General features: G+C 44.3%; 1 protein-coding gene across 8 annotated transcripts in view; it reads left to right on the top strand.

The window, feature by feature from the left end:
• GRAMD1B (GRAM domain containing 1B) overlaps nucleotides 1-14,615 on the top strand; it is a 333,312-nt gene that overhangs the window by 137,602 nt on the left and 181,095 nt on the right. For 7 of the 8 annotated variants that reach the window (XR_012155938.2, XR_012155937.2, XR_012155939.2 and 4 more), the window contains exon 3: nucleotides 12,879-13,689. The exons of the other annotated variant lie outside the window; for it this stretch is intronic. Coding sequence is in view for 4 of the 7 variants with exons in the window: in XM_073321018.2 (XP_073177119.1) it covers nucleotides 13,328-13,689 (362 nt within the window). In the remaining 3 variants the exon portion in view is untranslated. The remainder of the gene's footprint in view (nucleotides 1-12,878; nucleotides 13,690-14,615) is intronic. 8 annotated transcript variants of the gene reach the window in all.

The following is a 14,615-nucleotide window of genomic DNA, read 5'->3' as shown; positions in this document are numbered from 1 at the left end:
AGAAACCAGCTTCACAGGGCAAGAAGATCTTTAAGATCATGGGAAGTACACCAAGATGCTTGGCTGACAAAAGATGATGGGATCGCAGATAGCTCTGCACTATTGCTCTGTGAGATAGACTTCTGAGAACTGTTGGATGGAAGAGGGTCATGGCATGTTTGTGAACAGACTTCAATATGTAGGCTACTCACAAAGGAGGGTGATATTCGGTGAGGTGCTGAGTGCCCTCAGTTCCTGCCGACTTTGATGGGAGCTGAGGATGTTCAGCACCTGGCAAGAGGAGGATTATACTATTTCCTATAAAATGTCATCCTCTGCTCTCAGAGATCTATAACACTGTTGGTGAGGAGGAGCCATAGTTATTTGTTTATTTTTTGAATCGCCTTCAAATGCATCAAAACTCATTTATTTTAAACACATTTACGCCTGCAGCTATTTAACCACTAGAGAGCAGCAGGATCTCACTGGAGGAAGGATCCCTTTGCTGTGCCCCACTCCTACCATAGCTGGTCATAGGGAATCTCTCAGAGAGTGATGGGGGAAGTTCAGAAGGCAAGAGTGGATTGGAAAAGGGAACCCGGATCCAATGTGAAGAGCTTACTTAAATTCCAGAAACTCTTGATCCCACTGTCTCATGGCAAATGTTAAGTGCTCAGTCGCAGAGGCTGCACTTATGTCACAGCCCTTATGGCCAGGGGAACAGTGTTGTAAAATGCATTTGAGATTCTGTCCTGCAGGCAACTTCAGATACCAACTTAGCCTTGGCATGGAAGAGGGGGACTGGAACCGTCCAGGTCTGAGCTTTTCCAAAGGTCAGGGATGCTGGGATCAAGGATTTTGCCTTCAGTCCTTCTTTATCATTATCTGTATTGCAGTAGCTCCTAAGAGCCCCCCGTCACGGACTAGGACAAAAAGATGGGCCCTGCCCTAAAGTGTTTACCCCTTTACTTGTCGCTCGGATATGGAGAGCAAATAATGATACCTAGCCCTTATGTAGCGCTTTCCATCAGTAGATCTCAAAGCACTTTACCAAGGAGGTCAATATCCCCATTTTACAGATCAGGAAACTGAAACCCAGAGAGGCGAAATGACCAGCTCATGGTCACCCAGCAGCAGAGCCAGGACTAGAGTCCTGGACCAGTGGTCTCTCCAGTAGCCTACCTGTTGTTTCTCCCCTATCCATGGTAGACACTGTTACATGCTGTAACAAGTAATAAGTAATCATACTGACAGCGAGATCTTGTGTGCTTAATAAAACACCTTTTGAGGAGCATGAAAGTCCTGCCAGTTGCTGTTTAAAAATAACAAAAAAGTCCCTGCAGGTTACAATTTGCTTTCCATAGCACTGTGCTGGGCCTGCCTGCATTCATCATCATGGCACATGGATTAGATGAGGGTTTGAATGTTAGATACAAGCCTTTCAACTTTAGAGTTAAAGGAGTTCATCCATTTCCTCACTTATGAAGGTTAGGCTTAGTATATGGTGATGCTGAGAGAGAGGTTTACCCAGGAGTATCCCCCCACCCCAAGCTTCTTTATTAAAGCAACTAGAATAAGCTACAATTGAAACAGATTTTCCTTTGACACAGGGCCCGCAAGTTTAAGTTCAAATGCCTGAGAGAGAGGAAATTAGCCTAGTACACAATATATAATGCTGTTATTGGACATGCTAGCTGAAAGTTAAGTGCTGGGCAAATAATGCAAAACAAGCCCCTTTAAAAATTATTAGGATTTTTAGATGAATTAGCTTTGACCAGGCTCCATGTGCTACCTGTCAGTTTTCTGTGAAGATTCAAGTGATCGCATTTTACTGACCCGAATACTCATGAAATGCTAATTTCCAAGCACCGTGTGCAACTGTTTGCAGAATGGGTTTTTAAATTTGTTTTTACTTATATTAATTTACATGCTCCCCATCCATTCAGGGAACACTGGCAATACCCACGTGACTTATCTGATGTATCCCAGCTGAGCAACATGGTTTGATTTCCATTGCAGTTGCCCCTTCTGGTTCATGCAATTTTTATGCCTGCTGGCTCAGAGGGATGTGTCAAGCCCTTGGACTGTGTATTTTGCCTTTCATCTAAGGATCTCAACGTGATGTACAAACATTTCATAATTAAGCTTTTATGCCCCCTGTAAAGTAGGCAAGTATCATTATCCCCTTCTTACAGACTGAGAAACAGAAGCGCAGAGTTGTGAAATGACTTTTTTTCAAGAATCCGTGGGAGAACTGGGATCGGAACCAAGGAGCCCTGATACCAAGCCCTCTGCTACAGCCACATTTTGTCTCCCTAGCAATCACGCAGTGTTAAGCCTTCTCAGAGTGTTCTGCCTGCTTAAGACTTTTTGTGTTGCTTGCCGTCCTAAGGGAATTGTTGAGAAACCATTTACATGGTATAAAAAATGATGTATGAGGAAAATTCTCCTCTTGTGCTCGTGCATAAAACCCATTAGCATTAGGAAAATCCAATACACTCCTTGAGTAAAATCTCAATATAGCAAAGTGTGAAGTAGTATTGTCTGACACCACTTAGGCATCAAAAAGGGCTGAAGAAATGTCACCAATCTGCATGTGCTTTCTACTGAAAGGCACGCACAAGAAAAAAAGAGTAAGTGAATATTGGTAATTGGTTGTGGTAGGTGCTGGCGTGCTAGCCCCAGGGACAGATGAAACGGATAAAGCACATCACTGCCATTGCTAGTGCAAGAGTCCCCACCACGTGCCTCAGCCCTGATCTTGGCAGGGCGCTCTTTAAAACTGTTGACCGTGCTTTGCAGAATCTCTCAGTGGGAGTATTGGCTAGTGAGAATTATGGAGGTGGCTTTAGGGGATGTGGACTCTGAGCCATTGGGAATTGGATTGAGACCGCCAATTGATTGCATGTGACACACCCATTGGGGACAGGTTTCAGAGTAACAGCCGTGTTAGTCTGGATTCGCAAAAAGAAAAGGAGTACTTGTGGCACCTTAGAGACTAACCAATTTATTTGAGCATGAGCTTCCTCCGATGAAGTGAGCTGTAGCTCACGAAAGCTTATGCTCTAATAAATTGGTTAGTCTCTAAGGTGCCACAAGTCCTCCTTTTCCATTGGGGACAGGTGGTAAGGATTTTTGGTCACTATCATTATGGAGCTAGATTACAACCAGTGAGCTAGTGTCTGTGGGACTTCCCTGCGAAGAGACTCATCCTATAGCCCTCACTCACGTGAGTGATCCCAGAAAAGCTATGCAAGCCGCAAGAGAGGGGGTGGTATCAGTGACTGTCCTGATGTGTATATTTCTCTTTCCTCTCTCCTTACCCAAACCTAGTTGAAAGGCAAACTAAATCCCGTATTACGTTTAGCAATGCAGTTCACTGAGTATATATTATATCGCAGGGATCATTAATTTCAACAGAGGAGTTTTAAATGAACATGTCTTGGGAAAATACAAATATGCAGTAGGAAAGTGACATTTTTACTCTGTACAGACGATGCCTGTAACGGATGTGACATACTGTCTGCTATATCTCTACTATACCCAACATAAATGCAATATGTGCTTTGTCTAACGTGGCAAATATATTGCACATGCATGTACTGTTTATTTCATACATGCAGCATGAGCACTTCATGTATGCATACTAATGACAAATATACTGTATCCATGTGGCAACTGCATTGCGCATACAGCTACTTTGTGGCATATGTGTAAAACCCATGCATGCCAGTGCATTGTATACATTCCGTATATGTTGTATGCTGCATGCATCACAAACGTTGCACTTTGATCTTTGCTGCGTACATGAAGCGTATAGGTATATGAGTTGTTTGCTATAGGCATATCCATGCACAGTACACACAGAGTTATTGTATGCTATATGCACGCATTGTGCACATTTCCGAGTTGCATTATGTGCTGCACACATGTGGCACATGACTGCACAAAGATACACTACTTGTTGTAGATATTTATTTCTGTAAGAAGTAGCATAGGGCATGAACGTAGATGACACAGCCAACTAGCATGGAGGTTTTCACTTGTCCCTGAAGGATTTCCCAAATAGCCCCATTCAGGGGAAGATCATCAAGAGAAATGACACTTTTACTCAGGCGTTTATCTAATTTAGGAAATAGGCTCTAATGACCTAGCTGCTGAGGTTGTGGATTATAGAGAGATGATGGACAGGAGTGGTATTTATGAAGCAGTTTCAAGAACACTTATTATAAAATGAGTTTACCCATTGTAGGCAGGAACCTTCTGTGTGCTTCCATAGTTCTGTAGCTCCTGGGAGTTGAGAGGAAGTTATAAAGGTTTCCATTTTGCCTTGTGCAGCATGAAACAGTGAGTGATGGTTCTCTTACAAGCACTTTTTCTTTTGTCAGGGTTTTGTGCAGTACTCGGCAGTGCTCTGCTTACCTCTCCTCTGTGAGGGAAAAGGGAGTGAGTACAGCAATTGGTACTTGGACTAATGCCACAGAGAGGGAGAGGACATTTCAGGGAGATAGCCACCCCTTAACCAATGAGTGTGAAGGAGAAACTTTCCCAGGGGGCATGAAACTAGAACTGCCATTTCTCGGTTTCTTGTGCCTTCCTGAAGCATTTGGTTCTGGCCACTCCGAGACAACATACTGGATTAGTTGGACAATTGGTCTGATCCAGTCAGACAATCCCTATGTTTCTCTCTCCTTTGGTCCCATGAAGCCCTGTATTTTGTTGGCTTGGCCTGAAACTGTGTTGCTTGCTTCTGTTAAGGGGACAATTGTGAACAGAAGTCCTTTCAAGCTACTGTTGAAGCATTGGATTTTCTACAAACCTCTCCCCTGGCCGCTGTTCCTTAGGGTTTGGGAGGTGAAGGGGAAGAGCTTTATAAGGTGTTGGGTAAGTTTCGGTCCCATACTGAACTTTAAGATGTAAAGTCTAAATTCTAAGATTCTGGTATCTGAAAACTCGGGAGCAGGCAGGGCTGATTTAAGGCACATACGTAACCTCAGAAAGCCAAAAGAGAGAAGAGGGAACAAGAATTTACTTCAAACTCAAACACTCCAGTAAAAAAATTATAATTTGTTCAGAGGATAAAGCAGATATTTACAGGTCAACATCTAGGTTCATTTCTGTGTGTGTTAGCCTGGAAGAACATTTATCCTTTGGTGAGCCTAGGCCACTGGTTTAATGTATATCTGTGCACTGCTGCACTTGATTGATGGAATGTAACTACAGCTGCTTGTGCATATGTGACTATGTTGGGTGGTAGCCTATGAAGGTTGTGAGCCCTAATACTGGTACCCCAAAGAGTCTTTAGCTCAAGTGGTAGAGGCTTGTGTTTGTGGACCCAGAGTCCTGATGCTGCATGTGTATAGTTCAGCATGTGGTATGTGTTGGTAACAGTGGATTTTGTTACACCTGAATGTAACACCAGGTGTTTTCCTGGGTGGAATAAAGGCAAGGTATGCTCAAACTGCTAAGGACAGCCAGGAGAGCTGGGTACACCTTTGAAGTGGGTTGTGCTGACAGTTGGCACAGCAATACCTGATGGCATTTTCAGGCACTCTGCAATATGCCTTGGGTCTCTCCTAGAGCTGGTGTCTGTATTGCTTTATGTATCGGGCTGGCTTAAATACAACAATCTACTGACCTGAGCTAGTGAAGCAGATATTCTAGCTGAACAGCACATTCTTTCCTATTCAAAGACCTTTGTACTCACGCGCTGGTTCTTCTGTGATTTAATTGTGTGTGCTGTTAGCTGTGACCATTATGAAAGTGCTATACAGGTACTAGAAATTCAGAGAGAGTTGGAGTGAGTCACTCCTTGACTCCTGCAAACTGTGTATGGGTTCTGAAAACTGACGCAAGTTTCTAGGGATATTCACCATAGAAGGTAGCCTAGCTGGGTGTCAGAATTAAGCAATGGCTGACCTTAGGGCAAGGTGTGTGTTTATGTTCTTGCTGCAGGGTCTCTGAATGACTGGCGTTTGCATTCTGCCGATGGGCATGTTTCTGGTTTCAGTTGCACCAGTGTAATCCAGAGGATATCATGCAATTAATCAATTTGCTCTGGATTCACTCTAGTGTAACTGTAACAGAACTAGGCACCATGCACTTGAGATGTATTAAGCAGCATGGGTATGCACAGTGCTGTACAAGCACCAAGCAAGATGCAGTCCAAGCTACAAGGCACTTGCAATCTAAATAGGACACAGAGAAAACCGCTCAAGTGAGGGCCCAAGCTCTTGGAGACTAAGGTTTTTGTTTTGCTGCCATCTATTTGATGGATTGGTATCGGACGGCTTTGAGATTAATAATCATGTGAATAAGAAGAGGTGGTCTCATTTTTGTGGCTGATGACCTTTGAAACACTCAACTATCCTCTTTCATTTGGACAAAGATCCTGTTCCAAAGAGCTCACCTTAAAAGGAAAGAACTAAGTATGTCGCTGCAGTAACAAAACACAAAAGAGCCACACGGAAGAATTTGTTTTAATTGAGCAGGGAATGACAACAATGAAGAGATTTTTGGGTGGCAACTGAAGGCCTTGGGTTTTTCTTACAGTGCATGAGGCCAAAGGTTAAATGCTTTTAACTACACAAGATATGCAAAATCCATTAGGAATAGATTTTAAAATGTTATTAAAATGATGTTTGGTTTTTTTTTAAAAAGTGAACGGTACAGAGTTAAAGCGTAGAAGTTTCTGCTTATCAGGGAATAATGTGCAGATTATCAAGGGGTGCGAAGTTTGGTTTAAGATCAGATGGCATAAGGAATACATAATCTGCAAATTGGGGATAAAAGGTTAGCGGGTCAAAGTACAGACATTGAGATATGAGGATATGTTGTTCAAATGATGGCTATGTTCAGGTGTGGAGTATAATGAGTGGATATGATGATGAGGATGGATTGACCCTCATTTGGTGAGATTTAACATTCAGTGAGTTTATGGTTCCAGTTCATGTGGTCCAACAGACAAAGTCTCTCAGTCCCTTTCTCGTAGTCGATGCATGATGTCGCTCCAGCTCACGCCTCCTGGTACTGTCAGTGGCCGGTGATGTGTTCGATGTAGATGTCCCTGGACCATCGGATGGTGTCTGAGACCATGAGGTGCCCCACGAGCCGTGCATAGTGTCGACCAATCCCACAGGTCTGCAGCACACGCTTGTTGCAGGGGTCCCAGGTGCCCAGGGCTCCGACAATCAGGGCATTCAACTGCACCTTGTAGCCCTTCGCTCTCACGGTGTCAGCCAGGGGAGCGTACTTTTCCAATTTATGAGCTAGGGCTTCGCGAAAGGCTGGGGTCCTGTTCTCCAAGGAGACCGTGACATTGACCAGGATGATCTTTTTCTGGTCCTTGTCGGTGACGACGACTTCAGGTTGCAGCTGGCTGTCGGTACCAGGGATGGTGCAGTTCACGGCAACCTCCCCCAGGCGATAAATGCATAGCCGTAAGCCTTTCATATTTGTTGATGACACAGGAAATATTAATTTTTAAAAAGAACGATCCACTCGGGCATAGGTGCCTGTTCAGTATTGTTGACTGGAGTGTGACATTACTCACATCCAACCTCTTTAAACCACTTCATGAATTACTAAATGTTCAGAAACTTATGGGTAAAACAATACTAAATGTGTTCAATACACTTTGTTTCAAGTTTGAAAGCATCAGATAGACTATGTTTAAGCCCATTTCTGGCTTTGTTGTAGGGCCTATGGGGTTTGAGTTCTGGTGCGAGAGGTGGGATATAGTGAACATGTATTTGAGTTTTTTTACTCTGTGTTTGTGTGTGTGTTTGAATATGTATTTGAGTTCTAGGGTCAGACTGTGTGTTTAGGGCCAGCACCCATGGTTTTAGGATTAGGATCAGGTGGCCTTATGCAGTATATACATTGCACCTATATTCTGCACAGACCACTTCCAGGGGCTGTGTATATCCACCCATTCCGGTTTTAACGTCTGTGCCTATTTGATCTTGTATAGCACATACGGTTGTACTTTTGTTTCAGGCTAGACATGTTGAGCAATGTGTCTCTAAGATCCGGTGTCACTGTAACAAAGCATTGTGACAGGATAAAGGCTAATTAAATTCCAAGCCATTTGTGGGAAATAATGCAGGAGACATTGATCCTATGATGATGCTCCACTGTAATCACTATTTCAGAGTAGCAGCCGTGTTAGTCTGTATTCGCAAAAAGAAAAGGAGGACTTGTGGCCCCTTAGAGACTAACCAATTTATTTGAGCATAAGCTTTCGTGAGCCGATGAAGTGAGCTGAAGCTCATGAAAGCTTATGCTCAAATAAATTGGTTAGTCTCTAAGGTGCCACAAGTCCTCCTTTTCTTTTTGTAATCACTATGTTTGTAGCATCCCAAATAAGATTGTCACTGTATCTAACAAGGCCCTGGTGCAAGAGAGTAGCATTTGTCTACTATACCATTATTGACCTGCTTGATTCTTATTGACTTAGAGGACAGACTCATTGAAATCTTCAGCCAAGCAAATGCCAGCTTATTTGTAAAGGTCAAGTTGTACATTTAATTATGAAGGCTAGTTTCTGACTGGCTGGGGATGTAACTGAATGTATTTTTATTAGCTTTGACTAGTGAATAATGAGATCCCTCCTCCTGAATGAACAGGCAGCGTAGATTGCATTTGGTGTAAAATGCATTCCTTCCTCACTTCACAATGTTGGTTGGGGGGACAAAGGATTAGACTTCGTGTTGGCCAGTCCTGATAGGTGCTGGGCATCTGAGACTCTGAATTGCAGACGCTGGGTACCTCTCATTATATATTATTTGTGAGGAAAGAGCCTGGTTCTTCCCATAAGGAATTGAATAAATGCAGCAGGGCGTGTGCTGCAGAAGAGCCTCTGCGAATTCTCAGTGTGTCACAAAACTAAGACAGTTTGTGGCTAGTATTTTTCACACCATGGGCTGAAGTTTGTGGTTTTTGTCTGACAACGGAGCCTCTGCGTATCAAAGAACAACACATGAGGGCAGGTGACTGGTGTCCTGTGTCCAAAATAAAATTGATGCAGTATCCTCAAATGTGAACAACTGTTGCTTGGTAATAGTGACTTAAAGGGGAAGATCCTGTATTTTTTTAATGGGAGTAAAGGCAAATCAGAATAGGTAGATCATAACAAGCAACTTATTAGTATTTATTCATTGGCGTTACTGTGGCGTTCATCATGATAGTATCTGAGTGCTTCCCATATGCTAAGAAATGTATCTTCACATCATCTTCATGAGGCAGGGAAGTCCTAGTGTCTCATTTTATAAATGGGGAATGGCTGGGGCACAGAAATTAAGTGACTTGCCCAAGGTGACACTGGATGACTGTTGCAGAGCTAGGTACAGAACCCAATCTCCTGAATCACCATCCATCCTTGTATCCACAAGAGCATCACGTTCCAAATCCTAATGGAAGGTGTGAGGGTATGTGTGCACTGGACCCAAGGGTTTTTAGGGATTCCATTTTGAAGGGAGTGTTCTGGTGCTAGCCCTTCAGACAGAAGTAGAGAACTTTTATTGGGATGCCAAAGAGAATGTAGCGCTTTCCACAATATTTATAACAACCCCACACCCCATGAAAATGGAGGTCTTTGCTTTTTTCTGTCATAGAGAAAAACTTCAGTAGTTTTGGAATTTTTAATTAAAAAAATTGTCACTGCAGGATCAGTATTTTGCCTGAAGCATGGCAGATTTAGTAAAAACTGCCATTTTTGAGGTGTGTGTGGAGGAAATGTTCAGCAAATTAAACTTTTTGAGCTGCAAAGGTGATTTGGTGAAAATTTCCAAGCATTATATTTGCAGTAATCTCCCTGCTCCAACTGAAAGATTTCTCAAAGCATAGGGAGGGCATATCTCACACATTTGAAGGATTTGTTAATCTCCTGAAGTCGTTTTCAGGGTTTTTCTGCATTTGCAAACTACTTTGAATTCACAACTATTTTTTCCTGTATTTTATCTGGGTCTTTTCCCCTCTTTCCTTATCAAGAATGATTTAGTTTAGAAGAAAGTTAAGTAATGGGAAATCTAACCTGTGTAGTAGGGATAGACGGACCCCATAGAATCTGGATTAGTACAAGTAGATGATCTATATCCTGTATATAGAGTCTATTTAGTTTTTCTCTGTTCCTTTTTTCACAGTCTCTCCTAAGCAGGTTGCAAACTCCAGAATGTTTGAGCTGGAGTCAAACTTCCAAACAGGTTCAAAATTAGGAAAAATGAATCCACCTATCCACCAATTCTGATGCTGATCTGAATAATAATTCCTTTGCCGTGTCCTGGCAAGGAGCTAAGGGTCCCACAGCCATGCTAGATGGTGCTGGCAGTATTCTTAAAAAATGTGAACCCTCTCCAAGGTGGTACAACTCTACCAACATGGCTGGTAACCGAGATCAAAAGGGGCAGAAACCCAGGAGTGCAAAGAGAGCCTCTCAGAGGCACAGCAACATCTCTCAGGTTTGTGTGCTGCACAGTGAGAATTCCTGTTCGTGGATGGTATTTTTCAAACTGTAGGTAAGGAAGTTTGAACTCTTTCTCTCATTATGTAGCTTCTGGTTTTCAGAGCACATCAGAGAGGTGTCCGCTGTCCAAAATAAAAATGACCCAGAATGTTCAAGCATAAATAAGTATTGTTTAGTAATCAGAGAAATTCTTAGAGTTAAAGGGGCAGACCCTATGCTCGTCCAACTCGTCGTGTCTCACTGGGGAAGGTTCTCATGACATGAAATAGGGAGAATTCTGCACTCAGGGATTCTTTGTCATATGGGGAAGAATCATGGGATGCTGACGAAATCAGATTTTTTAGAGATCAGAGATAGACTTTGGGGAAAGAACCTTCTGCTGGGGCAAATCCTGGTGGTGTCTTGAAGATGGAGGAAATGGAGTTGGATCTTCATGAAGGTGTAACATGCTCTATGTGTTTTATTCTTAAAGTGGGAGTGTGTGTGGGGTTGAGGAGGGGGAATTAATTAAACTTTCTTGAGCTGGTTTACCTGTCCCTAATACAACATCCAAATAAACCTCACACATTTCACAAAGGTTTCCAGAGGAAATCAGACCCACTAATGCCTGTGGTAATGGTGGCCAACAAATAGACTGCCCATTTACATGCTGCAATACACTAGAAATGGGCAGAGGGTTCAAAAACTTTGCTGATGGTGAAACTTTGATGAAAAACTGAAACAACATTTTCATCTCCCCCAATTCCTTTTCCTCTCATCGGAATAAAGCAGTGCAAAACAATACAATAACCCAGCCTAGACTAAACCATAGCTATAATACTTCCTTGTATGCTGCACCATAGGGACTGTATTATAGGATTTTGGTTTCCAGACATGCTAGTAGGATGCTCACAATACATTTTCAGTGAGTAGTAACAACATCAGACTTGTGGCGGCTGAATACAAGGTGACTTACTATGGAGGCTGTTACGGCATTGGCTGTTACAACAGGCGACTGCAGTTCTCAGGTAGTTGTGAGTTCAGGTTTCACCGTGTTACAGAAAAATATTAAAATAAAGGTATCAATCCTTGTAATGAGAAAATAATACGACTGTGTTTGTGCTGGACATGAAACAACAAACCTTTTGCTCTTTTGTCTCCTTTAGTGTCTGTGTTTTCTTAGAATTAATGGTGTTTTGTGCTTTTTGAGATATGTGGCCGTTCACGGAGGGGGGGAGGGTGTCATTTTGATTGTGTGTTTATGGAAGTCATCTCCCTGATCTTGCTTCCCACCCACCCAAATCTTCCTTCTCTCAATCCTCACATCTGCTTGTAATCCGTCTGGTTTTGCTTGGTGCATTCCAACCACTGGAAGCAGAGGTGAGGACCAAGCTTCAAAATTCAGCTCTGGATTTTGAAGTCCTTCCCCCTCCGAGCCCCAGCTCTGGGGATCTTCAGTTCTGGGGTTTGGGATCAGCCCATTTCAGAAATGAAGACAAGCAATGAAATTCATCTCTGTATTTGGCTGTGGAGTCTAAATTCCCAGGTACATCCATGACAGAATCTGCTTAGATTTGCATGATTTTTGGATGAAACCATAACTCAGCCTAGCCTTGCTTGAAACCCTTCAGCAAAACTTTGGTGAACCTGATGGGGGAGTCGTATTGATCCCTTGGACACAGCACATTCTGCCAGGCTTGGGGTTACATTCCCAAAGTTTTGCAAAGCTCTTCCATCGAGCTATCCAGGGGTAACCCTTGATAGAAACCCTCATTTCCTCTTGGTCTAGTCAGTACCTGGGAATCTTCCACCCGGGGGAGTGTGTATTTGTTTTTTTCTCAGGCCTGTCCTGCATGTCGTCTTGTCTTTGTGTGTGGTGTTTGTCTTCTCAGTGTCGGTTCCTAAACTCAGGACCATCTATCACTAAGTGTGTCATTTTGGAAGCAGCCTCCATGAACCCTCGGCAAAACAAAGTCAGCCAGGATCCCAACCCCCGTGCCGCTGCTGCCTTTTAGCTGCTCCTCAAACTCTCTCCCCTCTTGTCCCCTCTGTCTGTATATTCAAATGAGGTGAAAAATTATATATGTAGTCACAAGATGGTGGAACTTGGGGTCCACTCCTTCCCCTCCCTCTGCAGGGAGGGACAAGCAAATAGGAAGGTGGGACAAAAGGGAAGTCTACCACTCAGCTTGAATGGGAAGTTATTTTCCCCCTTTATCCTCTTTCATTAGACTGATGGCAGTAGAGGCATGTTCAGTAATATAGAACCCACCCCTCGGGATTAGGAGTGCAGTTACACTTGCAGCAGCTGCCTGTGCATGTCTTATCTGCTACAGAAAAAGAACTTCCATTACCCGCCCCCTTCTCCGATTTTATCTAGTATCATTGCTTCCCTTCCTCCCTTCCTCCCGCTCCCTCTCTCTCTCTCTCTCTCTCTCTCTCTCTCACCTCTTCACAGCTCCACATTGCTCTCGGTCTCCCAAGACTGTTTTCCAGCACAGCTCTGGAGGCGTGTTCACTGAGCCAGGACTGGGCAATGAGCAGAGAAAACAGCAGAACGAAAAAAGCCAAGAGAGTTCAGCGGGTTGTCAGCAGTCCTCGTACCAGAGGCTAAACTCACTGCCCTGAAAGAGACCAGGCAGGAGAGGAAGTTGCTCCTCAGTGAGAAAGGAAGAGAAAACAAAAGAGAAACTTTGAAACTGGCTCCACTTGTGGTCTGAGCGTCCTCCCCATCACCCCCGTTAAATGAAAGCACCGAGGAACACGAGATTTCTTTCTCGGGGGGCGGGGGGTAGGAACATGCTGAGCTGCGGAGGAGTGGAGAAGGGCAGCTTTTAGTGGTGTGTGGTTTGTACTGAGATCAGAGAGAGAGAGCAGAGGTGGGAGGGGAAGGTGAAAGGGGATCTGATGCCTGCTGCCAATATGACAGAGACCCTCCAGCTCCCGGCATTGCAGGTCCCAGAGCAACAGGTGCCAGAGTGCAGCCAGACCTGGTCCAGTTCGTCCACCCCCACCCTGCGCAGGAGGCGCTTCAAGATGAAACGGATGAAGAACGTGCAAGAGCAGAGCCTGGAGGCCGGCGGGTACCAGGACTCTCCCTCACCCAACAAAGAGTTCCTGCAACTCCCATCCATAGAAATCACCCCATCCAGTGACGAGGACACCCCATGGTCGAACTGCTCTACGCCCAGCGCCTCCCCGCGGCGCAAGCGATTCCTGCTGCGGAAGTGGCTGCGCGTGAGAGAGAAGAAGGAATACAGTGAAAGCAGGTATGTCATTGGCCAAACCTCCCATTCCCTGCAGCTGAGAAGGCTCCCACTAGGACAAGGCAATAGCTCCTACTGTTACCTGTAGAGGGCTCAGCCCGCTACCCACAGTGTCTTTGTCCCCCTCTAGTGGCTGAGCTATTTTAAGTGGCATATTAGATTGTTGCTGACTCCAGGCTTTTGGCCGTAGAGATTCATGCTTTTAGAGCCGGATTCAATCCCTGATTGCCATACCTTTAAAGTGAGTTTAGTGCTGGTGAAAAGTGTCAGACTGATGGCTATGGAGACAGAAGGCCCTAAGAGATGGGCAGTGGCAGGGCAGTCTTCCTGTATGCTACGCCGTCCATGTATCCGACCCCTGGCCTGCAGAGTCCCCCTGTAGAGAAGGAGGGGGGAGTTCAATCTTCATGGCCCATTCAGTCCTTGGCATCTCTGCTGAGACCGCCAAGGCAGGGACCAGTTAATGCCAAACTTGCTAGTGGTTTTTATGATGCACTCCCCTCTCCCTTAGGAATTGGACTGAAGTTCCCTAACTAATGTCATACAGACTGCTGCACATTTGTCAAATGGCAACGAGAGGACAGTGAGGGGCAAGCTGGGCTTGTGACTAAAGCATAGACCTGCACATCCAGGAAGGGGGTCTGAGCTCTGTCCCCGACTCTGCCACAGACTTAGATGTTCTGTGCTTCAGTTTATTCATTTGCAGAAAAGAGACTAATTAATGCTCATCTGCATCACAAGGGCATTGCACGGCTTAATTCATGAAGAACTCTACTCCACGCAGCTTTTAGCAACAAGGCTGTGTCAACACAGCCTTGTCACTAAAAGTCAGCATGTGTAAATGCTCTTTTTTGGTACTTTGTCGACAGTTTTGCCGACAAAATACTTCTAGCCCCACGAGCGGCGTTAGCTTTGTTGGCAGGAGAGCG

This window comes from Lepidochelys kempii, chromosome 22, assembly GCF_965140285.1.
Source record: "Lepidochelys kempii isolate rLepKem1 chromosome 22, rLepKem1.hap1, whole genome shotgun sequence".
Taxonomy (NCBI): Eukaryota; Metazoa; Chordata; order Testudines; family Cheloniidae; genus Lepidochelys; species Lepidochelys kempii.
This window is presented reverse-complemented; position numbering and strand designations above follow the sequence as displayed.